This window comes from Ambystoma mexicanum, chromosome 8, assembly GCF_040938575.1.
Source record: "Ambystoma mexicanum isolate Mex_15411 chromosome 8, UKY_AmexF1_1, whole genome shotgun sequence".
In the NCBI taxonomy this organism is placed as follows: domain Eukaryota; kingdom Metazoa; phylum Chordata; class Amphibia; order Caudata; family Ambystomatidae; genus Ambystoma; species Ambystoma mexicanum.
This window is the reverse complement of record NC_090929.1, coordinates 698159746-698183736: the sequence shown is the minus strand read 5'-3', so window position 1 is coordinate 698183736 and position 23991 is coordinate 698159746. Positions and strand designations below refer to the sequence as shown.

The 23991-nt window shown below is 43.2% G+C and overlaps 2 protein-coding genes across 5 annotated transcripts in view; one reads left to right on the top strand and one right to left on the bottom strand.

The window, feature by feature from the left end:
- Positions 1–23991, bottom strand: part of LRRC20 (leucine rich repeat containing 20) — a 2045340-nt gene that overhangs the window by 1126825 nt on the left and 894524 nt on the right. The window lies entirely within an intron of this gene.
- The window catches only part of LOC138472367 (ropporin-1-like), a 430658-nt gene that overhangs the window by 392094 nt on the left and 14573 nt on the right, over positions 1–23991 (top strand). For both annotated transcript variants that reach the window (XM_069610503.1, XM_069610504.1), the window contains exon 5: positions 8007–8124. In XM_069610503.1, the coding sequence (XP_069466604.1) occupies positions 8007–8124 (118 nt within the window). The remainder of the gene's footprint in view (positions 1–8006; positions 8125–23991) is intronic.

Here is a 23991-nt window from a genome sequence, read left to right as displayed (position 1 = left end):
CTCCAGTTAAATCTATATAAAACAAGAGATGTTGTTCTTGAAGCACGATAAAGATACTCAAAACAACTTGTGTAGGCTCTGCAATGCCTCTGTTGAATCATCTAAATATCTGATCACAGAATGCTTAGAGTTGAGCAATCAAAGAAGTTTCCTTTTAAGTAAATTTGCCCCCCAAATCGAAAATATGGAGGAGTGGAGGTTTATGTTACTAAAAGGCAATAACTTTACGTTAATGTGTGCATTGATTGACTTTTTGGACAACATATTGGCAGTTGATTAAGGAAATTATCCATTGAAGCCTGGACTCTCCTACTTCTGTTCCATTGTTAAAAAGGGGGGCTGGCAAATGTTTTATGGACTTGGAATTAAATTGAAATCGATCCAATGTAATAAACGTTTGTCAAACTAAATGTTACAATAAAAAAAAGAAAAGAGAAAAAGCTATTTAGCATGAATTATAATGTCACTTTCCCATTATGGCTAGTTCGTTGTACCATTCTCTCAGATATAGAAATACTGAATCCTCTTCTAATTTCGGACTCATTTTTGCAAATTGGCTTGTGTCCTTTTTCATATACTTTACGTTAATGTATTTGAAAAATAGCTTTTGTAATGCTCTCAAAATGGCCAACTGACAAACTACTGTAAGAGGTTGCCACTCTTTCCACAGAAAAATATCAGAAAGGGGTGGAAGGGCAAGGCGCAGCCTTACAAATAAGGGGTGTATCAGCCACTTTAACTCCTTAAAATTAAAAATTGGCAAATACTCCTAAAAAATAAAAAATAGGGAGTATAAATAAAACAAAAAACAGGAAACAGAAACACAAGAACTTGTGCCACTGCTTTCACCCAAACAGCTCCATGGATATGTTTGGACCAGCAGCTCATGTAGTACCAAAGAAAGAAACTGCTATTATTACTGCCTGCTCGGAAGAGGTAAATGTGTATCTTTTAATGTGCATGAATAAGTGCAATGTGTGCTGAATGGGATGATGTCATCACTCCTTTACTGGAGGTAGCCTCTCCTTATGTGGCCAGGGGACAACAGCTGCTACCGGACACTGACCCTGGCAGCGGGGGCTACTTGAGGGAGGACCACATGGGAGGAGGCAGCCCTTAGGGGGGGGTGGTGCAACATCATTGGGTGAGACATGGTATCCCCCATTCCCTTTTAGGGACACCCCTCCAGTACCTCAGGTACTCATGGCATATTGTGGCAGTAACCCTCCATGTTCTCCAACACTAAATCATAGAACTTTTAAACATCACGTAGTTCCATCAATAACAAAGACTGACACAATCAAGAGAGCAACCAGAATGAAGATCGCTCAGCTAGACCGAAGTGAGCAGTCTAGTTGTTGGAGGAATCCAATTGGCTCCAAAAGGTTCCATTCAATAAAGCAGAGTTCAAAGAGGGAGCCATGAAGAACACCGGAGAGATCAGACTGGCTAGTGATTGCCTGGGAAGCAAAGTTGTCAGGTGGACACGTGAGCGAAGAAATGGCACGAAGAAGGAGGGAGGCAGCGTCTGGACTGGAGACGAATCCTCGCAGTCAGGAGAGATGCTGAAGCGGGACGCGAGGCAAAGGAGCTTCACACCAGCAAGATAAGCCGGAGTGACATGCAGACTGCCACCAGCCGCAGAGATGCGCAGCCCCAACTGGACAGCGGGGGAGCTGAGAAGGACCTGAGCTGGGTCAGAGAAATGAAGGGAGCCGATTTTAAGCCAGCAAGCCCACAGTGGAAGGACGGGGCCTCTGGAGGGAGCTGTAGAAGGCATTCCTGGTCCCTAAACAGAACAGGAGGCCTATTTCCCACAGCTTTATCACACACCGAGTTGCATAGTCCCTGTGTTTGGGGAGATACAAATACACTAATTATAAAAGGAAACTTGGTGAAAAGTATATACCCTCAGATCTTGAAAGTGAATGAACATATGAGAAAACCTGGCAGGAGAGTATCCAATGTGTTTTGCAGAGGGCTATATGAAAGAACCTTGCAGTAGAGCATACCATGTGTTTTGCAAGTCTGGGACCCGCACCCAAATGGTATCAAGGAACCATGAGAGAATCTGTCAGGAGAGCATACCAGGTGTTTTGAGAGTCAGAGAATGCCAAGGAAGATTCATGCCCTTAGGATTTTGAATTGCATTTGTGGTATTTTTGAAAATAGAATCCCAAGGCAGATTCATACCCTTAAGATTGTGAATTTCGTTGAATGTGGAAACGACCTGGGGAAGGGAGTAATTTCCCCAGGATGTGAATTGCAACGCCAATAGGAGGTTATGGGCAACAAAGAACAACGAAGAACTTGGTTGTTCTTTTGAACTTTTGTTTATGGTGGACAGAAACCTGTGGAAGGGAGTAATTCCCTGGAACTGTGAACATTATCCATTCCAAGCCAAAGACAATACCTTTAACACCTTACAGTTACTTTTAGAATGAGAGGGCTAGGGTAGGATTTCGGGCACAGGACATTTTTGCTTTGGACATTTTGACACGATAGGCCCTTAGTTTTTGGTTGAGGTAGGGAAATACCTCCTAGATTAGGGACAGTGAGGCATTTTCCAACCCCTTTATTATTTAATTAAAGTTTATACCGACCACCATGAGTCCTCTGTGCCTGTGTCTCATTCCTGGTTCCTCACAAATGAAATAATTATTACATACAAAAACATTTCTGTTTTCCAATTAAAATATTTTTACTTGCTTATAAAATACTCTCACTCGGAAACGTACTTACAATTTTACTGCCAAATCATTTTTCTCCCAACTTTACAAAATAGGTAGTAAATTACTCCCACATCAAAATCTTGTCTGGAGCACTGGTGAGGCGTGTGTCGACGTTACTGCAATGTCAGCCACGTGTTTACCTTCAATAAAGCCCTATTTAAAGAACTACGCTTTGGGCATCATTGCATCGAAGGTGGTAATAGAAAAAACAGGATGCATTATACAAAAAACATCACTACCACCCACAACATTAAAGGCGTGGAGGTATTTTTAACCAGAAGAATACCACATACAGTAAATATTGCCCATTGCAGGTGGAGTAGTGCCTATGGCCACCCAATTTTTACCTCCACCTAACAGGAGGAGGTAAACATTTCAGATGGTCCTCACATTTTTGCAGTTTGTTTTCATATTGTCAAGTGACGCACAAGCATTTCCCATCACTGCATAAAAAAGTATCTGAATGGGAACCCCAAAAGGGAGTGTAAAAGTATTCATCTCTGATACCCACTTTCTTACCCTCTTTGCAATGTAACCCATAGAAGTGTCATTAATTAGCCTTCTTTGCATTAGGAAAGTGTTGAGTTGTGTAATCCACTACTGCACATAGTATATATTGTCAGTCTTAAGATGGAAATGTTAAAAATGTGTTTACATGATGCATCAGATTCAGTGAAATTCCTTGAGCAGTATTATAGTGGATTCCCCATCTGTTACCATGGTGACAGAGGTACTCCTGCAATATGGTGGCAGTCCTCACTAGAGGGAATCTGGCAAATAATCTTCATCCGTTTTACTGTGATATTTTGTCCTTTATTTAAAAGGCTAAAATGCTTGGTGAAACTAGGGCATCCACTATGCTCTGCTCAGTTCATCAGTAATGAAAGCAGATGAAGAACGTATGTCACTTAAGTAACAGAATTCCAATGGCGGACCAGAGATGGGCATGTGTCTGGCAGAAGCCTTCGGTCAGTCAGATGATGAGCGCCACAAATGTAGATGAGCCATCATCTGACGGCTATCTTGTGGTGTGAAGCCTATGGCTCCCTTGGGCATAATGTGGGGGCTTGAAGTGCCCTCCCACCAGCCCCAAGAGGTGGAGGGCTGTAGCCCAGTGCTCACCACACATCGCCAATTAGAGTGGTTTCCCCTTCCTCGTGTAAATGGAGCCAGACGGTGGTGAGAGCCGGAGGTGGGGAGGAGACATGAGGCAGAAGTTCAGGTCTCCCACCTCCCAGCTTCCTTAGAGTACAGGTGGCAGTGGGGCCTCATTGACGACTCAATCACGCCTTATGTTTCTCCTCTGATTTCAATCTATCAGCAACAAACATGAGCAATGCTTCTCTGTGTATTGGTCTAGGAATGTCGGTCAAACCATTGTTTAGAATGCAGAGTAGGTCACCAAAACAGATTTTCTTTACAAAAATACCTACCTTTGTACACAAAAAAAACCTTCAATAATTCTGTTTGCATTTGCTTGGTCTCCAAACGAATATGGGTGGGCGAGGTCTGCTAGAGACCTTAACAGGAAATGGAGGCAGGATTTATTTAACACTCCAGGAACAGAGGAGCACTCTGTAATTTGGCACAATGACAGTACTTGCTTTTGTGGCATGCGCATGATCTATTTGTTTCAGAGTCAGAAAATCAAGCGTCATGGCGTGTGATGCTTGCATTGATTAGCACCTGTGATTGCCACCCATAACTATTAGGGTACTTCGAGCTGATGCTCTGCTCCCACTAAAACCTCACCCCACCCACCTGCTTGACCCACAATGAAAAACATTCCCCTTGGTTAATGCTCCCCACCACATCTCTATCAGGCTTTGCTGCCATGGAGGGGGAAAAGGGTTCATTTTCGTGCCCCCTTTCCCAGTTACCATTGCTGCCAAGATTGCTGGAGCAAATGTCCGAACTGTTTCTTTGAAAACTTCTACCTCCCCGGACGTTTTGTCGGCATGCCAACGACATAAGATCGAGGCAGGTGCCAAGAAAACGACTCTCACTAACGAGACAAAAGTTTGATTAGTTATCATATCATAGGAACAACCAACTCGTCTGTAATAAGAACAAATGTTGGCAAAAACCAGGCGGCTAAGGATAGCTAGCAAAGGGTAACAAATCTTATTTAATGTTCGAAAAGTAAAAGTAATGATAGATGGAAGAAAGAATAAAAGTATGTATAACTGCAGCTGGATGTTTGCTTCTGTTGGTGAAGAGACTTGGCTACTCGTGCTAGAAAGCCTACTCGTTTGAGTACTGTAAATGCCTGTAGTTCTCTTAACAACGCTGTTAGTGGCGGAGTGGATGAAGACAGGCAGCATTTACTAGACACAGGCATTGTTGCCAACATGATCCATTTTAATCTGTAGCTGCTTATCCAGTCCAGTTTCTTTCTTTGCACTCTGGGACGTTTTTTTCTACTTTTCCCATTATAAAATTCAGACAAGTCCCAAAAATCAACACAAAATTCAGGATTGGCTAAGCACCTACAGATTGGAATAGACCAGTTTGGCAACTATGTACAGGTGTCAAAGGAGAGCAGGGGAAAGCAAAAAATAAAAAAAAGGCCAGGATATGAGACAGTTCCCCAAGACCTAGTACATGTATATGTTTACCTGTGTGGTCAAGAAAGCCGCAAAGAATATATGTCATGCATAAAACCCAATCAAAGGAAAATGCATTTTTAATGAAGCGTAAGAGCGCGTACGAAGGGGCTCTATTTTCTGGTAAGTGATCCCCGCCCAAATGAGTTGTCCTGAGCAGAAGATGAGGGCCTCTAACGAGGGCGAACGTCACCTAGCACACATCAGAGCCTGATTGCAAGAGAGTAAATATTCACTAGCGCTTATGCAGAGGAGAAAAGGGAAGCTTCATCTGGTGATTCCTGTGACAGACCTTATCCGGTCTCCTGGTCCAGTGTGGCAATAGCAAAAGAGAGAAGTTTGGTACAAAACTGCAAGAGGAAGAAAACTGGGAAAATGTTCTAACGAGGCACCCTCTCTGGAACAGGTTACCAATGCAGATTAAGACTGTCCCCCGCCGCCCGACACTTCAGAAAGGAACTGAAGACCCTACTTTCAAAGAACATCTCCCCAATCACTGATCGCTCCAGTCAACCCTCTGCTCCCCCCAAGAGTTTGCCCCTTCCCTGCTCCTCTTACCCAACCCAACTCCTCGCCTGCCCTCGCACCCTACTTGTAACCACTGTGTGTGTGTATGTACCCTCTGTGCAACACTCTGTTGCTTGCCAGCAAGGTTTGCGCTTTGTAAATCGCATACATACATATATTGTAATGCAGCCTTTTACAGGCGGCTAGATCCTACGTGCAAGATTGGCTACAGAGCTGGAAATTGTGCAAACAACAAAAGATAACCATTGAATGCAGACTGTTAAAGCCTGCATGTCATGCTTACATTGCCTAAACAGAAAAATATGTTCTAATAGTTGTATGTGTCTTAAGTTTAAACTGATTAACCTAAAATGATCAAGTAGTGTAAACAAAAATCAAATAGATGATCAACATGCTTAAGTCACCCCTAGTGGGACGAGTATGTCCAGACTTGGGTCCTTTCCCTGCTGACAGAGACCCAAGCTACCCCTCACTGAGGACGCCCAATGAGGCTGAACACTGTCTGAGGTTCTTTGGTGTCTTCTGCAGAAGGGATGGGATTTACCAATTCTGGCTATCTGCCCCCTTTGGGGTGGGACCAAGAGTATCTGCATTGGTCTTTTCCATTCTGCAATGGCTTGGCAGGCTGAAAAAGGATGATCTGGAGGGTTGTCCAGAGCAATAACAATGCTTGTGATTCATTCCAGCCATCAACCTCCTGCTTTGCTTGAGATGGTCAACGTGGTCAGAAAATGAAAAGAAGAGATGGGCAAACAAAATTGATAAGACAAAAGGTGGTGTTTCAATTCCAGACCTGTGTAGGTCACTAGGCAGCAGTGCTCTAAAACAAGGCAATTTTTATAAAAGCACTGAACTGTGAAATTTTCTAACTTGATTACTAAAACCTTGTGTGCTAGATCAGTCTATGAACTGAGGTTGCCTATTCACTTATCGATGTTTGAGATGATTGTTCCATTATAGATTTGCACAGATGGAGATAAATGATTTCAATGAGTTTGTTACGCAGAACGGTTGGTTCCTCCTGTTTCTGATATGAAACTGCTATCCGCAAAATGGTTTGCTACACTCGGCATCCAGAGATGTAGACAGTGTGGCAAAATGTCCCCGTGGTCAAATAATACATTTTTAGGATTGCTGACCTAACGATTCACAGTCAATATGTGCATCTGCTAATTGTTTAATTTTTGTACTGCATGGATTACCAAACATGTCGCTTAACAGTTACTTCAGAGTCTCTTTGGCACACACATCGCGAGAATTGTTAGTCGCTACTTGTGATGGTTCTAGTCCGAGGAGAAACACTCTAGTCTGATTTATCAGATTACGATATATTTTGGCAAATAGGCCTGGGCTGAGGTTGATAAAAAGTGGTTATCCGGCAGGTGTGCTTTCCAAACCTAGATTAAGCTTGTATCGTAGGATCCAGGAACTTTTCAAACAGCCCAAAACATAAATAATACGCATGTATGTAGCTCCCATGAAACTTCCATCTCCAACTAGTAGGTCTGGGTGTACAGCTGAGTCAGGTAAGTGGTCTGCTCTGACATGGTTCAAATCTGCAATTCGAATCCCGGCACGGAGAACTCAGCCTTACAGTACCATTATACTGATAAATAACAACATCTATTATTACAACGTTTAGAAGCACGAGGAATCCAGCAAGGAGCACTATATATAAACCTATTATTATTAGCATCATTCATATACTATGTTACCAAGTCTTTTGGAGAACAAAGCATTTTCGAAGTGACTGTCAGTTATTGCATGGTTCAAAACTTCTTTTAAAGCTAAATCGAATGCACATGTTGGGCTACTTTTGTGTAGCATTGTTTTAATGATTTTTTTCCAACTGACCAGTAGTTCTAATGCACTTATTTGATCACTGAGCACTTTTTGATCATGTCCATACTATTGAGGTTCATAGTTTTTGCATAAACTGCAAAAGTCGTCATATAATAATGTACTATATTTTATCAATTGACCATTCATTGGAAAACCTCAATGTCTCAGACTTTTAAATATGTGATTATTTTAGTAGTTAGTTTACAGACAGTAGCATCTACCGACGAAGTAGATTAAGCAGACTTTGAAACAAGGTATTTACTAACTGCAGCACACGTCCAATATCTTTCCCTTACAGGTACTTCACAGCCTTGAAAAATGGGGAGCCCCTGCCGATTAAAGAACGCCCAGAAAGAATAAGTCTCTCGAATTGGGCCGTGCTGACCCCCGAACTCCTTAAAGTCTTGCACACGAAGGTAGGATTACATACTGTTGGGGGGGGGAGGCTCGCTGTATTCGATGGGATGCTGCATGACATACTACTACGGTGGTGCGGTGTCGAAGGACCAGTTTTCATGCTCAGTGACGTGACTATGCTGTTATTTATGGTATATTGTCGATATTCTCTTCGACAACATAATTGGGGTCGGAATGGCACATTTTTCAATAATGCATCACCCATTGTCAAAACATGTTCTGTTTCGCCCAGCGTTGATTGATAATGGCACACATGTATCATGATCAATACATGCTAGTGCATTAGGGATTTCATGGAATAAAGGCACATCCAAGCAAATTACACAGCAATCGCTTCCAAGGCCTGTCAGCTCACAGTTTCGATTTGCTGGGACCAGATAATCAGGCAGAGTAATTAAAGGGACGTTGTATACAGGGAACGAAGGAATGTCTTACAGGCACTTTGGGAGCAGTGTTCCACTTTTTATTTTTTTCTGTTTACGATTGCTCCATTTTTTACGACCATATTCACCATTCTATATAGAGGATGTGTCCATTCATGTCCTTGTGCAAGTGTAAAATTGTAATAGGAGCCTTAGTTACTACCCACTTAGACTATTGCAATGCCCCCAGCTGCAAGACCTAGTCACATGTTACACTATGCTTCCGCCTACCCTCTCCCCTGCCAAGACCACAGTTCTGCTTACGGGCTAGCCCACGTGGAAAGGTCCTACTGTTTACAAATCTGATACATGCTACTGTTGCTCAAGTGGGCTGTGCCACAATCAGTGTGTTAAAGATTCCGAGGTACTGTACTTGGGAGTGACATTTGTACATCTCTGTTTCTTTTGTCCAAAACAGCCATTTCTGTGCCATTCCTAAGGTGTAGGTCTGCACTTGTATGCAATTTCCAAAATGCACATTGGCATGCCGTGCTCTGGCACATACGTGCTAATGTGCATGTATTATCCAGGCATTGGTTGCCTAAGGATAGAGCACTTGGACCGATTAAGCGGGAATCTGTAAATGCGCGGTTCAGGTTCCATCACCAATATTCTTGAAATATTTCCTGTGGTTTGTCATTTAAAGGTTTTAAAATAAGGCATGTAATACAGGGACAGACCCATATTTTAAATGACATTTTTCCAAACAAAAGCTCCTATTTTTTCAGATTTCAACCAATATGCAGTCGTTTTTTAAAAGACCAGTAGCCGTTGCACGATAGATATTCGTTTTCATCTTAGACGGGTGGGCAGTGTTCAACACAATATGCATTTTAAAGCTGAAGAGTGCATACAGCCACGGGTGTCTTCATTTTATTTCTTGCTCTGAAAAGTCACCACCACAAGTTTGAATCACTATTGAGTATTCAGGGAGTGGTTGGCCTAAAGAAGACAGACTGGCATAATGGCAGCCACTTGACGAGTGATATGTGCCTTCGATGAGCTTAACTGTATGCTGATAGAGGCCACTTTTAACTGGTTAGACGTCAAAGCAACTTGGCACTTATGTTTGGAATTAACCTCTCTGGACGGTGTGAACATCTCAATAAGCACATTTCTGAGCGTCACAGTTGTTGGAAATGTGCTCTTTAAATCATCATCCGCATCAGAGAATAACCTGTTCTGTTCATTTGGGACAGCCACTCCTGTTATTTGTTGCTCTGGTGATGCTTCTCTTGTGTTCTGCTTTACAAAGTTTCCCTGCAGTAGCACATCCAGGCACCGTTAACCCTCCTCCATTCCTCCAGACCCATCTCGCCCTGCTGCCGTGGCTCTAGTGTGGTGAGCTGCAACTCATCTGTACACCCCCACCCCCTCCCACCACACGGTAAACAACATCAAGATAGTGCAGGCCATCACTACCTTTCCCATTCCTGGACTTTGATTTCTCAATCAATTGCATTCTGATAGTAGGAGACTTGGTTGATTTCAGTCAGAATTATTAGGCTAAAGTCAGTTCACGCAAGGCGGGGGTCGAGGGGGGGCATGCACCTTAGGATTAGTGTTGTCATCTCTAAAAGTAACATCTTAGCTAGAACCACTCTGGCTGTGGGTGGTTCGTCATCTCTAAAAGTAACATCCTAGCTCGAACCACCCTGGCTGAGTCTTGCAAGCACATACCTCCAGCTGTTAAATTTGCTCCACCTATTAAGAATAATGTTTCATTTGTACAAAATAGAAGGTAGTTTAACATTTACTTAACTCCTGGTGTTCTCTTCTGCATGAAGTGGTTCATGTACTGTACACACAGTAAAATAAATGTTGAGGAGCTGGTTCAGCCGCAGCTTTGAATATTCTTTTTAATGTGCTTGCCGTGGCAATAACCCTCCCCTGCCAGCTTCCAATAGCCTTCCACCCACTCCCCCCGAGTCGAGACCTATGGGCACAACTGTCCATAATAGGCGATGGGGCGCCTACACCGTCTCATTCTGGACGAGCCATCTTGGGCCAGAAGATATTTAAGGGGTGATTTTTTTAACAGAATTTAAATTATAGAACTAAGTGGCAAATTGTGTCCCTCATTCGCCTCAAACAAACCTCTCTTACCTGGACAACTAGCATGCACAGGGGGGTACGTTGTGCAGACAAAAAAGCCATGAAAGAGCTAAGAGAGAAGGAGCAATTGGAACCCAAGCTGGTTTGCAGCAAAGCTGGTGAGGGCAGAGAGACACATGCTGCAGCTTGAAAGGAACGGCCCTAGTCTCTCCCTTTGGCAGCATCAGCACAAGTCCGAACTCTCAGAGAACAATGCATCCTATCAGGAAGACTTTGGCTTTCAAGTTGGGGAACTTGAATGGAAATATGCCTAAATTATTGGACACAGCATAATAATAATAATAAATAAAGGGGGCAATTTAAACAAACAAACAATAATCGTAAACACCCCAAGAAAGAGTGACCATTTGAACTAACTCAATTTTTAAAGGAGCAATCAGGAAAGAGAACTACTTGGATGACCAAAGTGGAAACACCAGGCTGACCAATCATGCACAACCAATCAGAAGCCAGCCATACGAGGATAAATGGGGACCAGAGTGGAAACACCCTGCTGGCCTACCATGCAGAAGATGTGTCCCGACCAATCAGAAGCCAGCCATAGGAGGGAGCTCTGGCTATATTAGGCACCACTCTGCCAACTCGATAATTCCATTGCATTATGCAATCATGTACAGTTTCTAGCAGCACCAGGTTCGCCTGTAAACGTACGAACCTCGGACTGCTCTATGTTTAGCTTTTTATGTGTCTGTTTTCATCTGTGCAACTAAGTAAGCTTGCCTATAGCAGCGCCAGGATACTCAAGGGCTGCCCTATGCGCTTTATAAATGTAAAAATAAAATAGGCACGGCTGTTTCAGTTGAAGATTGACACATTCAGGGAGTGGATCACTGAAGCTCTTGGAGGTAAAGGAAGTGGAGCTGCTGCTGGAGTGGGGAACACTGTCCCAAGAAGAGCAGGAGACTACCTGAGAGAGGGGACTGCCCGCCTAGGAGAGCAACCCGGTGAAGCTGCTTGAAGGGAAGTCCTGCAGTCCCCCGACTGTTACATGGGGGAAGAGCTGGAGTACCACCTGCATCTGGGGAGAACCTTGAAGAGTGAGTCCAATATCACTGCCATCCTCCTTAGAGTGCCACCAAAGGGGATCAACCATCCCAGAGTGGGTTGGCAGAGTAAAGTCAGAATCCAGCCGTGGGGTAAAAGAGAAACACCCCACGAATAGGGGGTATACCAAAGCACCCCAAAGAGAGGAAGTACATCAAAGCACCCCACAAAGAAGGGGTACACCAAAACACCAAGAAAGAGGGGGTACACTGAAGTGCCCCAAGAAAAAGAGGGCATCCGGAAGCACCCACATAGTGAGGGGTACAGAGAAACGCTCAAAGACCAAGGGGGTACACAGAAGCACCCCAAGAAAGAGGGGGAACATGGAAGTGCCCCCAAGAATGAGGGTGTATACTGAAGCACCCCAAGAAAGAGGGATTCATCCTGAGCACCTCAGTAGAAAGAAAGAGAACCCTATTTATGTCAAGCTAAAGACCAATCAGGTGGAATCTTGCTGGGACATCATCTTGAAGGGTCAACATAGGAAAGACTTTTTGTGGATTACAAACAGAACACAAGAGATATTGACAAGCATCAAGTCACCATTTACTTTATTGTGTGAGTAGAGAAAGGGTATTGTTCAGGTTAGGTTTTGGACCAGAGACTTCATTATTTTGGAAATCGGAACTCTTTTGAACTGTGTTGTGTTTAGGTAAAGAACCTTTGAAGTTAGGAAAACATATCTGAGTTTGTGTCTTTTGTATGCTGGCCAGGAAGCCAAGGTACTAACAAGATCCTTATCCTGTCAACATGTCGCTGCATCAGACTCCTATGTCTGAAGTACCAGAAATGTTACAAGGAGCAATATTTTTATTAACAATGTTTAAACTGAAGTTTTTTCAAAGCGATATCCTATGCATCCCCAAAAACAGAAGGAAAACCAATGTGCAACACAGAGGCAGCCATCTTGGAAGTGCGATTTCAGCCACTGGGTTGTACAGCATACGCCAAAGTATGAACTGTATTCATTCATTAATTCACTGAGTATGTACATACTTGTTTTATATTGTGATTAAGTGGCATTACCCAAATATCAAAGTGTGCATTTACGTTGCTCAGAAAAAAACAAAATACTAAGCGTCTTGAGTAGGGTTTAATGTTAACAGTTAAATGTGAGTTTTTCTGAAACCCTGCACCCAGCTGGGTTTGATTCCTGCACTTATTCTTTTATAAAGCGCGTGTTGCTGCCAACAAAACAAAGATTTGCATTAAGCTGACGCTGTGCCCTGGAGGCCACTGGAGCACTGCATGTTCCGAATGCACATACGGAAAATAACAGTTATTAGGTTACAGAATATCCAGTAAATGCATTACTTTGAAAATGCTGAAGGGCAGGTAATCTTTTAGAAAGAATTGCATCTGATGTTCCTGAACGCTTAAGATCATTGTCTGGTAGGAGCACATATTATGCTTCTTAACTGCATATTGTTGCTTTGATGGTACTGCTGAAGCCAATAACATTACATTGTCATTATTTTTTTACAACATACAGAAATAATGCAGCGTGTAACCATGATGAAAATCACATCACTCCTTTGTATGGGAAGTTTCTGCTCTGAACCATTCCTATCGTTTGCTAATTGTTTACCTGGTAGGGGATTTGAGTTTTTGTTCAGCTTCTGTCGATTGCTTGAGGGACCATTGGGCACTGTAGTAAGAACCATCTATGCTTGAAGATAATAAGGCAGAGTTTACATGCGTGCATCATGCATACGCACATTCAAATGCCCTCATTCAATCCCTTTGTGCATTTGTGCAAATCAGGATGCATTTCTGTGCATTTGAAGTGCATCCCATATTCAACGTGCATTGGCAATGCCAAAAGTATGGGCTTTTGTGTAGGCATGGGAAAGACACTTGCCAGGCACAGCCTTAGTGATATTAACTGGCCATTGATGGTAGCAGGTGAACAATGGTGCAAGTACCTGGGCATCTAATAGTGCCTGGAAAATGCCTAATACTTATACACAAGCCAAAACTGTTGGTCCTTTTTAAAAGGACACCAGTGAAGGACACACAGAGTGCTTATAAAACGAGTGCCTGACGGCAGTCGTGGTAAGACATCTGTATTACAGCAGTAGTGGGTTCACAACTTTAACAAAGTAATTAACTCTAAGAAGACTGCTTTGAAAAAACACCGGTAGGCTCTTCAATTGCAAAGTTTGAATTTAAGGCTTGAATAAAGCGTTCACAAAGAGTTCCCATGAGGACGAGTTTGGGCAAGGCGGGGGAAGAAATGGATGGGAATGGCCATAGGGATTAGCATGGCCATGGGCAGCCAATGGATGGGCACATAGCCAAACAACACCTGCAGGTTGCGTGTAGTTCCTCCTATGAAATTCCTCCTCTATCTGTACACTAATGCAGATACAAGGTGTCGCAAGGGACACCTAATTGCCCAAACTACAAAATAGGACTTTAAAATGCACAGAAAAAAAAAGAAATGAACAAGGAGAATCTCCAAAGAAACGTGCACATCAATGAAATACGCAAAGCCACAGGTATCTGAATCCATTGCGCATTTCTTTTTGCTGTAGGGTCATAAGAAGTCAGTGAGTTATTGTGCATAATATTGATGGATATTTTACCTTCAGGAAGAGAGGTAGCAAATGAATGGAGGATGTTTAAAAGGGAGATGATTTGGACCGAGTTGAGGGTATATATTTTTTTTCTACTGGTTTTAGCTTGTTTATCTTGCAGTCAGAGGCTCTCTCCCAGATACAAGATGGGAGAGGGAATTTGGATTGCCAATTGGCTAGAAGCTGAATGAGGCAGTATCGAACCTGGGTAGAAAGAAGTTCTAAACTGCCTTCCCCATCTGCAGCCTTTCATCAGTGAACACCTTTTCTGGACTCCCAGACCCTGAATCGTTTTTGGCCTCTCTAGAAATCTGGAAAATACATTCAGCTGAAGAAGGAAGTCTAAGTGACATGTTGCAGACAACTCTGGTGGGAGAAAGACTAGGAGCGTGTTTTGGTTAAAATGTGTTTTGAGGAACTGCTTAGCTGCCTGACTGAGCTTTACTACTGAACTGTTAGAGCTAGAGTCAAGGACCAGTTATTCAAAGACCAAGGTAATCATTCTCCAGGTACAGTTAAAGGTATTTTAACTTGGGTGGAAGACGAAACACTTCATTAGAGCAGTGCACAAGTTATTAGAAAAGAGCACCTTGCAGCGAAAAACTTGAGCGAGCTTGAAAAGAAAAGGCCCCTTCTCTTAGTATCTCCTTGTTTCTGCGCACAGCTGCAGAGATTAAGTGCACATCAGGCTACATTCTCTCTAGGAGACGGTAGAGATGGTTATTAGAGAGTGTGAGAGACTGTCCGGTCCTGCGCAAGGAGGAATTCTTCACGGTCCAGGAGTCCCGTTTCTAGTGTCACAACTGGCTATTGGTAAATTGTGTGCAAACAGGACTAAAGACTTGTCTAATAAGCAGAGAAAGCATGCAAGAGACCTTGTCTGCCAGCACACACAAAGAAAGAAGGAAATTACTGTAAATAAAAGACCAACTACTCGTGTGATTTGTGCCATTGGTGAGTTGAAGTGGATTAGGCATGTTTGCAAGGCCTTTTATGATCGTGCTCCCCAGGCAAAACTTATTATGGCCTGGGACAAGATTGTTTTAACTTCACGCATGACGAGATCATGCTAAAAATTGCTGTATTAAAAGACTCTAGAGCCCCGTGCCCCAATGTGCTCCCCAATGTAATAATAAAAAATAATATGGAATATTGGGGAGAGCTGATCTATTTTCTGTTTAGGAAGGTATCTGAGAAGGGCATGATGCCTGAATTATGGCGTTGTTCGATGTTTGTAACTATCTACAAGAAGGGGTCTAGAACATGCCCCAAGAACTTTTCGACTCCTTGCCATGTTAGACTCCACAGGAAAATGTTTTGTTTCACTGCTACTTGACAAATTGACTAACTGGGTGGAGTCTATAGGCTTATTGAGCAAGTTTCAAATGGGTTTCAGAGCAGACTCGAACTTCCGACTGCCTGTGGTTAACTTGACTACCTTACCAGAAAGATTAAAACGAAGGTTCAACCTGGCCCATATGTCGTCATGATAGACTTCCGGACAGCTTTCGATACAGTAAATAGGAGTAAGCTGTGGGCCAAAATGAATCAACTGTGCTGCCAGCGGGATCTGTTATTGGCTACTATGGGATTGCACAAGAACACTTCAGTGCAAGTTATGTTGGACAGTGGGGGTATGATATTGTCACCAATTAGCACCAACCTTTGTGTAAAACAGGGGTGTTTTCTTGCCCCCTTATCATTTAAAATATATCTGGCCAAACTTCCGGGCGTACTTGAGAAGATACATAATTGCCCACTGAAGATACTGGGGTGCACGGTCCACTGCCTTTCCTATGCAGACAATCTTATCCCGTTTCACCATACCTTTGTGGGACTCAAGAGATCCATAGAAGCACTACAAAGCTTCGACAATGACCACAACCTAATATTGAATTACGAGAAAACTAAGGTCATGTATTTCTCACATAAGCTTGCCAAGGTTCCATTTCTGGCTATTGATGGAAATATTATAGAGCAAGTATCCAGTTATAAATACTTGAGTGTCAAATTTTCTACTAAGACTGATTATGTAGAACTGGTAAAGGCTAGGAAAGAAAGAAATAACCAAGCTGAACATGATGTACAGGTCTGTGAGAGCGGCATCAGGTTTCAGCTATCATGGGATTCTTACACTATATAATATAAAAAATGTTTTTGCACGTCATTATTATATGGACTAGACGTTATTAGCATGAGGGATTTCTCTTGGTTCGATGTTTTAGAGGGCAGATTTTGGAGGAAAATGCTTGGACACAGCACTGGGGTCCCGGTAGAAATCATTCGCTTGGAGCTGGGTCCCTGTCCTCTACGGCTCTGGAAAAAAGATATGCATTACTCCAAAAAGCACGTAAGCTCCCTTTCAGCCTGCTCCTCGCTCTATTAGGTCAACTAACCCCCAGCAAGTCGTCTGACTCTATGGTATCCCCGATTATTGCGTGTTTTGATAATATGGGATGGAGCCCTCATCGGGAGGATAGTCTGCAAGAATTGACTAAGAAATCCAATGTTAAATTAGCATAATGGATTGGTGTGCTAACTATAACCATCTTGCCACACTAAGTAGTTATCGTCCCATTATTAACTTACTGGTCCATAATCCAAAGTCCCCCCAAGGTTACATCAAATTGTTCCCCTCTGCGGAGCTGCGTAGGTTTATACTTTTGCTACCCATTGGCAGATTGCCATTACTAACGGTCATTGGCCCAGAGCGGTGCATCCCAAAAGAGGAAAATGTGTTGATCATGTGGAGTAATGGGAAAACTGGAGACTGTCCAGCATGTTCTGACTGAATGTAGGGAACATGGATCCCTCTACATAAAGAGGCTGGGTCCTTTCGTGATCGATTATAACATCAGGAGTGACTCCTCCTGGCAGTATTGCCTGAACTCTGGGCATACATCTATGCACATAGCCTTGTTTAACATCTGGAAGGCTATCCTAAGGCTGGGTAAAGTGGGAAATAATGTCCTGATTGTATAACTGTATATTATATATATTGATAGCCGAAACGTGGCAGCATGGGCTATAGGTCCCGTAATTCATGCTTGAATATGTAAATTAAATTATGAAAATATGTTATTTTCTCTGATGTAATGAATGTACTTGTGGATGTATTTTTAGCAAGTATTTTAGTTGGTAAGTATTTGTGATTAGATTCGACTTGACAATTGTATTTGATTATTTAATTCTATGAAAGTATTTTGAGAATTAATATGTACGAAATGTGTTATCTTTAAAAATGTTATGATAAAGCTCTTTGAACTATAAACATAACAATAAAAACATGTATTTATTTATATAGTAATAGCATAAGGTAAGTTAGTTTATCAGTCATGCAGGAAACTGTCCTCCTTGGAGGGTCAATGAATCTGTGAAAAGGAAAAAAATAGAAAAACTTAGCAAGAATGCTTAAGCTCAGAAGTCGACAACATTTGAAAACGAAAAGCGTTCTTTCACCTGTTAGCGCTCAGCAGAAGTGAGATCTACTGGGAGAACCAGAAGACTTTGGATATCTCAAAATTAAGTCTTAACAATCTAGTGATTTTCAAGAGGAAAAGACGATCAAAGACAGACTGAGGACCAGGAGCTGTGGTGTTTATTATTTTATCCGCTTCCTACTTACCCTCCCAGGTGGTCGTGTGTGCAGTTGGTAGTTAAGTGATTACAGGCACAATAGTCCTGGTGGGGTCTGTTGGGATTTTTGGCATCTTCTGCGGGTGCATTCAGGACCCGAGTGTGTGCACAAATGGCCATTTCACTGTGCCTCACAAATCCACAAAAAACTAAAAACACACCCCATGCACCAATGCACACAATGTTGTGCAAAAGAAGCGCAGATAATGGTGCAAAAGGGCTCCATCTGACTGGATACGCCTATCCCAAGAGCATCAATCAGACGTGCAGAAAAGTAGCCCAAACTAAGCAAGACACATGATGCCGCCGCAAAAAACGTGGGCATCACATCGTATGGACATGAAATGCATATAACTTGCCAATGACCCCACTACAAAGCAAAAGAAGGTCATGAACATTAAACTGAAACTGAGAAAACCCAGGAAGGCTGCAACACCATTCAGCTCCATCCAGGCATCAGACATGACGTCCAACAACAGTGAAGGAGGTCACTTTTGTGGATAAAGGAAGTTGTGCCCACAACTTCACCTAGATTGAGCTGGACATAATGATTGCCTACATAGGTGACCACGAGGGCAACTTACTCAATCATCAAGTGCAAAGGGAAAGAATTGCCATTAAAAATGCCCTACGGCTGAAGTGACAAAAATGTGAATGCCCTTGGATAGGTGCAGAGGAACACTAAAGAAATGAAGAAGATATGGGAAGACCTCAAAAGCAGCAAACAAAGAAGATGCGGGCAGGGCAGCATACCCATGCCAGCGGCACAGTGGGGTGGCACAGCAGTGGACAATAGCCTCACCCTAGCAAAGGAGGCAGTGGCAGACATGCTTATTTCAGGGGCAGTAGAGGATCAGACAGTTGCATCATAGCAAGACGATAGGAAAACATTGAGAATGTGATGTAATGCCCTTGACTGAGTTATGGGAGATCCATGAGGTTGTTTTTATTTATTTACTTTTATCTATAAAAATCACAGGGGAAGCAATACATTTTTGGCACAAAAAGGCATACAGAATTTACCATTGGTAGAGCAGAAGACATGTGTCTCCTTTGCAATGAGGTGAGAGAATGTGACTTGAAGACCAGATGTTTCAGAGGAAGCTGGAAACATAAACCAGGGACGAGGACAGGACAGAATGATATAGGAATGGGATGGTGGAGACAGTGCTTAATAAAAGGATGGATGGTGATGGAAAAGTGCTGGAGGGTTGTCCATGTAGGGTAGGGAGAGAGAGAAAAACAAGCAAAGCAGTAGCATGCAGGGCTTGGAAACTGGTTCTTCAGAAAGGAGAGCTTAGAGGTTGGATTCAAACAGTGGTAGAATTGGAGTAGTATGGAGAGGGAGAGGAAGAGCATTCCAGAGTAGGGGAGCAAGAAGAGAGTAGAAACAAGAGGGAGTGAAGGGGGCTTGAGTGGTGGCAAGAAAGTGAGCTGAGGATGATCTTAATGAGCAAGGAGGAGAGTACAGAATGGGGTGAGCAGTTAGCTAGGGTGAGGCAAGTTCATGGATAGTTTTGAAGATACATTTATAGTTAGCTCTCTGTTCCATTGGTAGCCAGCCAATCTGGCAAGGGGCAGAGAAGGTAGAGTTAAAGCAAAACGGTTGAGTTGAGGACTTGTCCAGAGGTGAAAAAGCATAGTTGGGAAGGCCATAGAGAAGACTGGCACAGTAGTCCGATCTAGAAAGGACTAAGGAGGGGAATAGCTGTTTAGCAGTATTGAAAGGAAGAAGATGAAAGGTGTTTGATATTGAGGCAGTTGATTTTGGGTTTAGTGGCAGATTTAGAGATGAAGAGAGAGAACTTGTGTGATGGGTCTAAGTTGATACCAAGGTTACAAGCGGAAGCAGAGTAAGGAAGGTAGTCAGGTGAGAAGGGAAGAAGAGGAGGAGAGGAAGAGATAGCCTGTTTGGCTGGGAGGTAGAGAGCTTCAGTCTTAGTGGAGTTGAGCATGAATGAGTGAGACAACAACCAATATCTGATGGCAGAGAGACAATTAGACATTTTCCACAACAGCCCATTGGAAAAGGAATTAAAGGAGTATTGTCGGCGAAGAGTTGGTAGGAGAAGCCATAAGAGGAGATCAGGGCACCAAGAACTGAAGTATATAGAGTGAAGACAAGTGGACCAAACACAGACCCTTGGTCCAATAGTAAAGGAGGGGGGGAGTTGGGAGGTATGGCTGTTCCAGGACATCTCAAAGTATCTGGGGGGGCAAGGCATGAAGCAAACCAATCAAGGGCTTTAACTCTGGTGCCAAGGAGAGAGAAATGTAGAGAGAAGGTCAGAATGGTCGACAGTATCAAAGGCAGCAGAGAGGTCCATCAGAATAGATGAAAGGTTTACATTGCAAGCGGAAGAGATGAAGTTGCTGACATTGAGGAGAACTCTCTCAGTAAAATGCAAAGGTCAAAAGCCAGATTGAAGAGGGTCCCGGATGTTGTGAGTATCAAGAAACTAAATAAGTTGATTGAAAACTACTTTCTCTAGGATTTTGGAATAATTGGGTGAAAGAGAGAAAGGGTGAAAGCTGGCAGGACAGTTAGGATCTAGATCAGGTTTCTTAAGGAGAGGCATGACAGTAGCTATTTTATAGGGTTAGGTAAACGTGGCATTGTCAAGAGAGGAGTTGAAAAGGGAAATAAGATTTGAAGCAATACCAAAAGCTATGTGCTTCACAATGTGAGGGGAAGTGGGGACAGTGGTGGTACAGGAAGGGTTAGTCTTGATGAGTAGGGCAGTCATTTCATTAGGGTTGGTGGGGAAATGGAAGACATACTAGCAGGAGAGGAAAATAGGAGTGGTGGAGAAAAGTGAGCAGAAGGAAGAGCTATTAGGAAATTAGTGAGGGTATTGTGAATGGGATACATTTTAAACACAAAGTAGAGTGCAACATCATTTGCAGAAAGAGTAGAGGAGATGGGTTCAGGAGGTACGAGTTCTCTGAAAAAAAATAGTGGCGAAAATAAGCAAGGCACTTTGTACTTTTACTAATGGCGTCAAGACGGGCACTCACATTGTAGTTGACATAAGGCCCTTCTCCCAAATTCATGCCATCACATGAATTATATGGGGTGGAAAATTGTACCTCTGGATGACCTCTTCATCAGTTTATTGAAATAAGGTTATTCTCAACTATATTTTTCACTTTTCATCGGACATGGTGATGCCTAGTGGGTCGGCCATTGTGGGGGAGGGAGGTTTCCTCAGTGTGGTACACTTTTGTACTGTGCAGTCTTTTGTGTTTGGAGTGACCAGAGTGAAAAGTTTGGGTAGTGAAATCAGTTGCACTTTACTGCATAGGCCACTTGCTCCACTTTGGGATTTGAGCAAATACAAATGGGCATTTTTTGGAGCAAGTTGTGTGCTTGGGTTTTTTAAAACCAGGGGATTTTTGAACACTGTACCCACTTGCATATTTAATTATGTGGATTGTTGAGATGTGTAAAGATATCACATCCCAAATAAAGCACGGAAGCGGAATCTTCTTCAACACATCCTTTATTTCTAACTCGTTACCCCGAAGTGCCTGCCCCACGTCATCTCCTGTCCCTCCTCTTCCTGCCGCCCCCGTGTTCCTCTCCACGTGACTAGGGAGTTATGTGACGACATCACACCCCCCCCCGATACTAAACATTAAGTTCGTTATCAGGGCATCTCCTCAATGAGACGCGGTGGTCTTCTTCGAGTTCTCTGAGGTCTCCAATTATTTCTTTCACTCGATTCCTGAGGTAGCCAACGGGGCTCATCAGTGTCGGAATCTTCTTGGTCTCCTTCATAAGGTGCATCCCGCACCAAAGTGTCTCTTGGCATGTGATGTTCGACTAGGGGTATGATCCCTGGCATTTTCTTGAAGTGAGAGCTGTTTCTTGTCATCATGTGCGTAGTTCCTTCAGCCGTGATGAGAGAGCCTTTCCTCTGTGTGATGGTGAGGGGTTCTTCATTGAATGCTGCCATGTTTTTGCGATTTTGTGGCTGTCTCGCAACGACGATGTCTCCCGGCTCCAAATTATTCTCTTCGGCCCTCCTTTTCTTGTCCGCTGTGTTTTTCATATTCAACTTCTGGGATGCGTCTTGTTGTCTCATTTCAGCGTCACCTTTGTACCTTTCTTCCTCTAGTTCTATGTGGGGTAGTCTAGTTCGCACATTTCTACCAAACATGACTTCTGATGGTGATTTGCCAGTGGTACTGTGTGGGGTATTGCGATAGTCTCTCATTAGCTTACACAGCAATTTCTCCACCGGTTCTCCCGTCAGGAGAGCAATCTGCGTGGTGCGTTTAACACTTCCCATGAATCGTTCAACTGTACCGTTCGCTTGAGGCCACAACGGTGTTACTTTTCTGTGATGGAAACCCATATATTCTGCAAAGGTTTTGAAGTCTTGTCCGGTAAATGGGGGTCCATTGTCTGACTTCACTACTTTTGGAATTCCGTATGTAGCAAACATTCTATCCAATGCAGGGATGGTGTGATATGCTGCTGTTGACGGTACAATTTGTACATCTGGGAATCTTGAATACTCATCAATGGCCACAAGGATATATTCACCCCCTTCCAAAGGACCATAGTGATCTACTGCAATTTCTTCCCAGGTTCCGTTGGGCAATTCAGTCATTCTGAGCGGTTCAGGTCTAGTTTGAGGGTTAAGAACCACACACGTGGGACAGTTTTTGAGCAGTTCCTCCACTTGTGTGTCCATTTGAGGGAACCATACTCTTTGTCACAGCATCCTTTTAGTGGACATTATTCCTCGGTGTCCTTCATGCGCAAGCTCAAGGACCATTTTTCTCAACGAACGAGGAATCACTAGTTTTGTCTGTTTCAGTAAGAGTCCTTCTGTTTCAGCGAGCTCTTCCTTTACTGTGAGTAGACAGGTGATGTCTTGTCTAGTTTCCTCTTCTGCATCTTCTTTGAGTTGCTTTGCCTGTTTCCAGTGACCTGTCTCAAGACATCTCATGATGACCTGCATCGCATGGTCCGAGTTGGTTTCTCTGGCTATTTGTTCCATGTCCAAACCTTGTGGTGTGCTTTCTTGGACCACATACATGATGTACTGATCTGCAATGGATGGATCGGGGTTGCAATTTTGACTGGGATGACACGAAAGGAAGTCTGCTGGATTTTGTTCTTTTCCTGGTCGATGAATGATGTCAAATTGATAGTCTTGTAGCCTTAGAGCCCATCGAGCTATTCTGGGAGGCATTTTGGCTTGGGCATTGCCATAGATGAATAGCAATGCCTGGTGGTCTGTGACTATTGTGAAAGGTTTCCCGTACAGGAAAAGATGAAAGTGCTCGCATGCCCACACAACAGCCAAACCTTCCCTCTCAGCTTGTGAGTATGCTTGTTCAGTTTTTGAGAGGCTGCGACTGGCATAAGATACTGTGTGTATGGACCGGTCATCTTTGCGATCAAGTTGAGTTAGAATGCCCCTAGGCCAACTGGACTAGCATCTACTATTAATTCTGTGTGCTTCCGTGGGTCAAAATATGCCATGTTTTTGGCATCTGCAATGCGATCTTTGATGACTTGGAACGCTTGTTGGCATTCATCCGTCCATCGGAAATCGGCGTTAAGTTTGGTGAGGGCTCTCAAGGGTGCACTGACCGATGCAAAATCCTTAATGTATCTTGTGCAATAACTTGCAAGCCCTAGAAACGATCGCAGATCAGTGACGGAGGTTGGTGGTGTTGTGCTCGTGAGTGCACTGACCTTCTCAGGATCCGGTGTCATTCCATTTTTAGAGAAGATGTGGCCGAAAAATCGTAGGGTTGGTTTTCTAAATTCGCATTTGTCCTTGTTCAGGGTGAGGTGTGCTTCCTCCAGTGCCATGCACACACGCATAAGGGTGTCATCGTGTTGCTCTTGATTTTGTCCAAATACTAAGATGTTGTCACTATAGTTCAAACAATTTGGCACATGTTTTATTATGTTATGAATTTCTGATTGAAAAATTTCTGCTGCTGAAGAAACTCCAAAACTGAGCCGCTTGTATCTATAGAGGCCCAGGTGAGTAGCAAAAGTGGTGATGTATCTGGACCTTTTGTGGAGTTCTAATTGATGGTA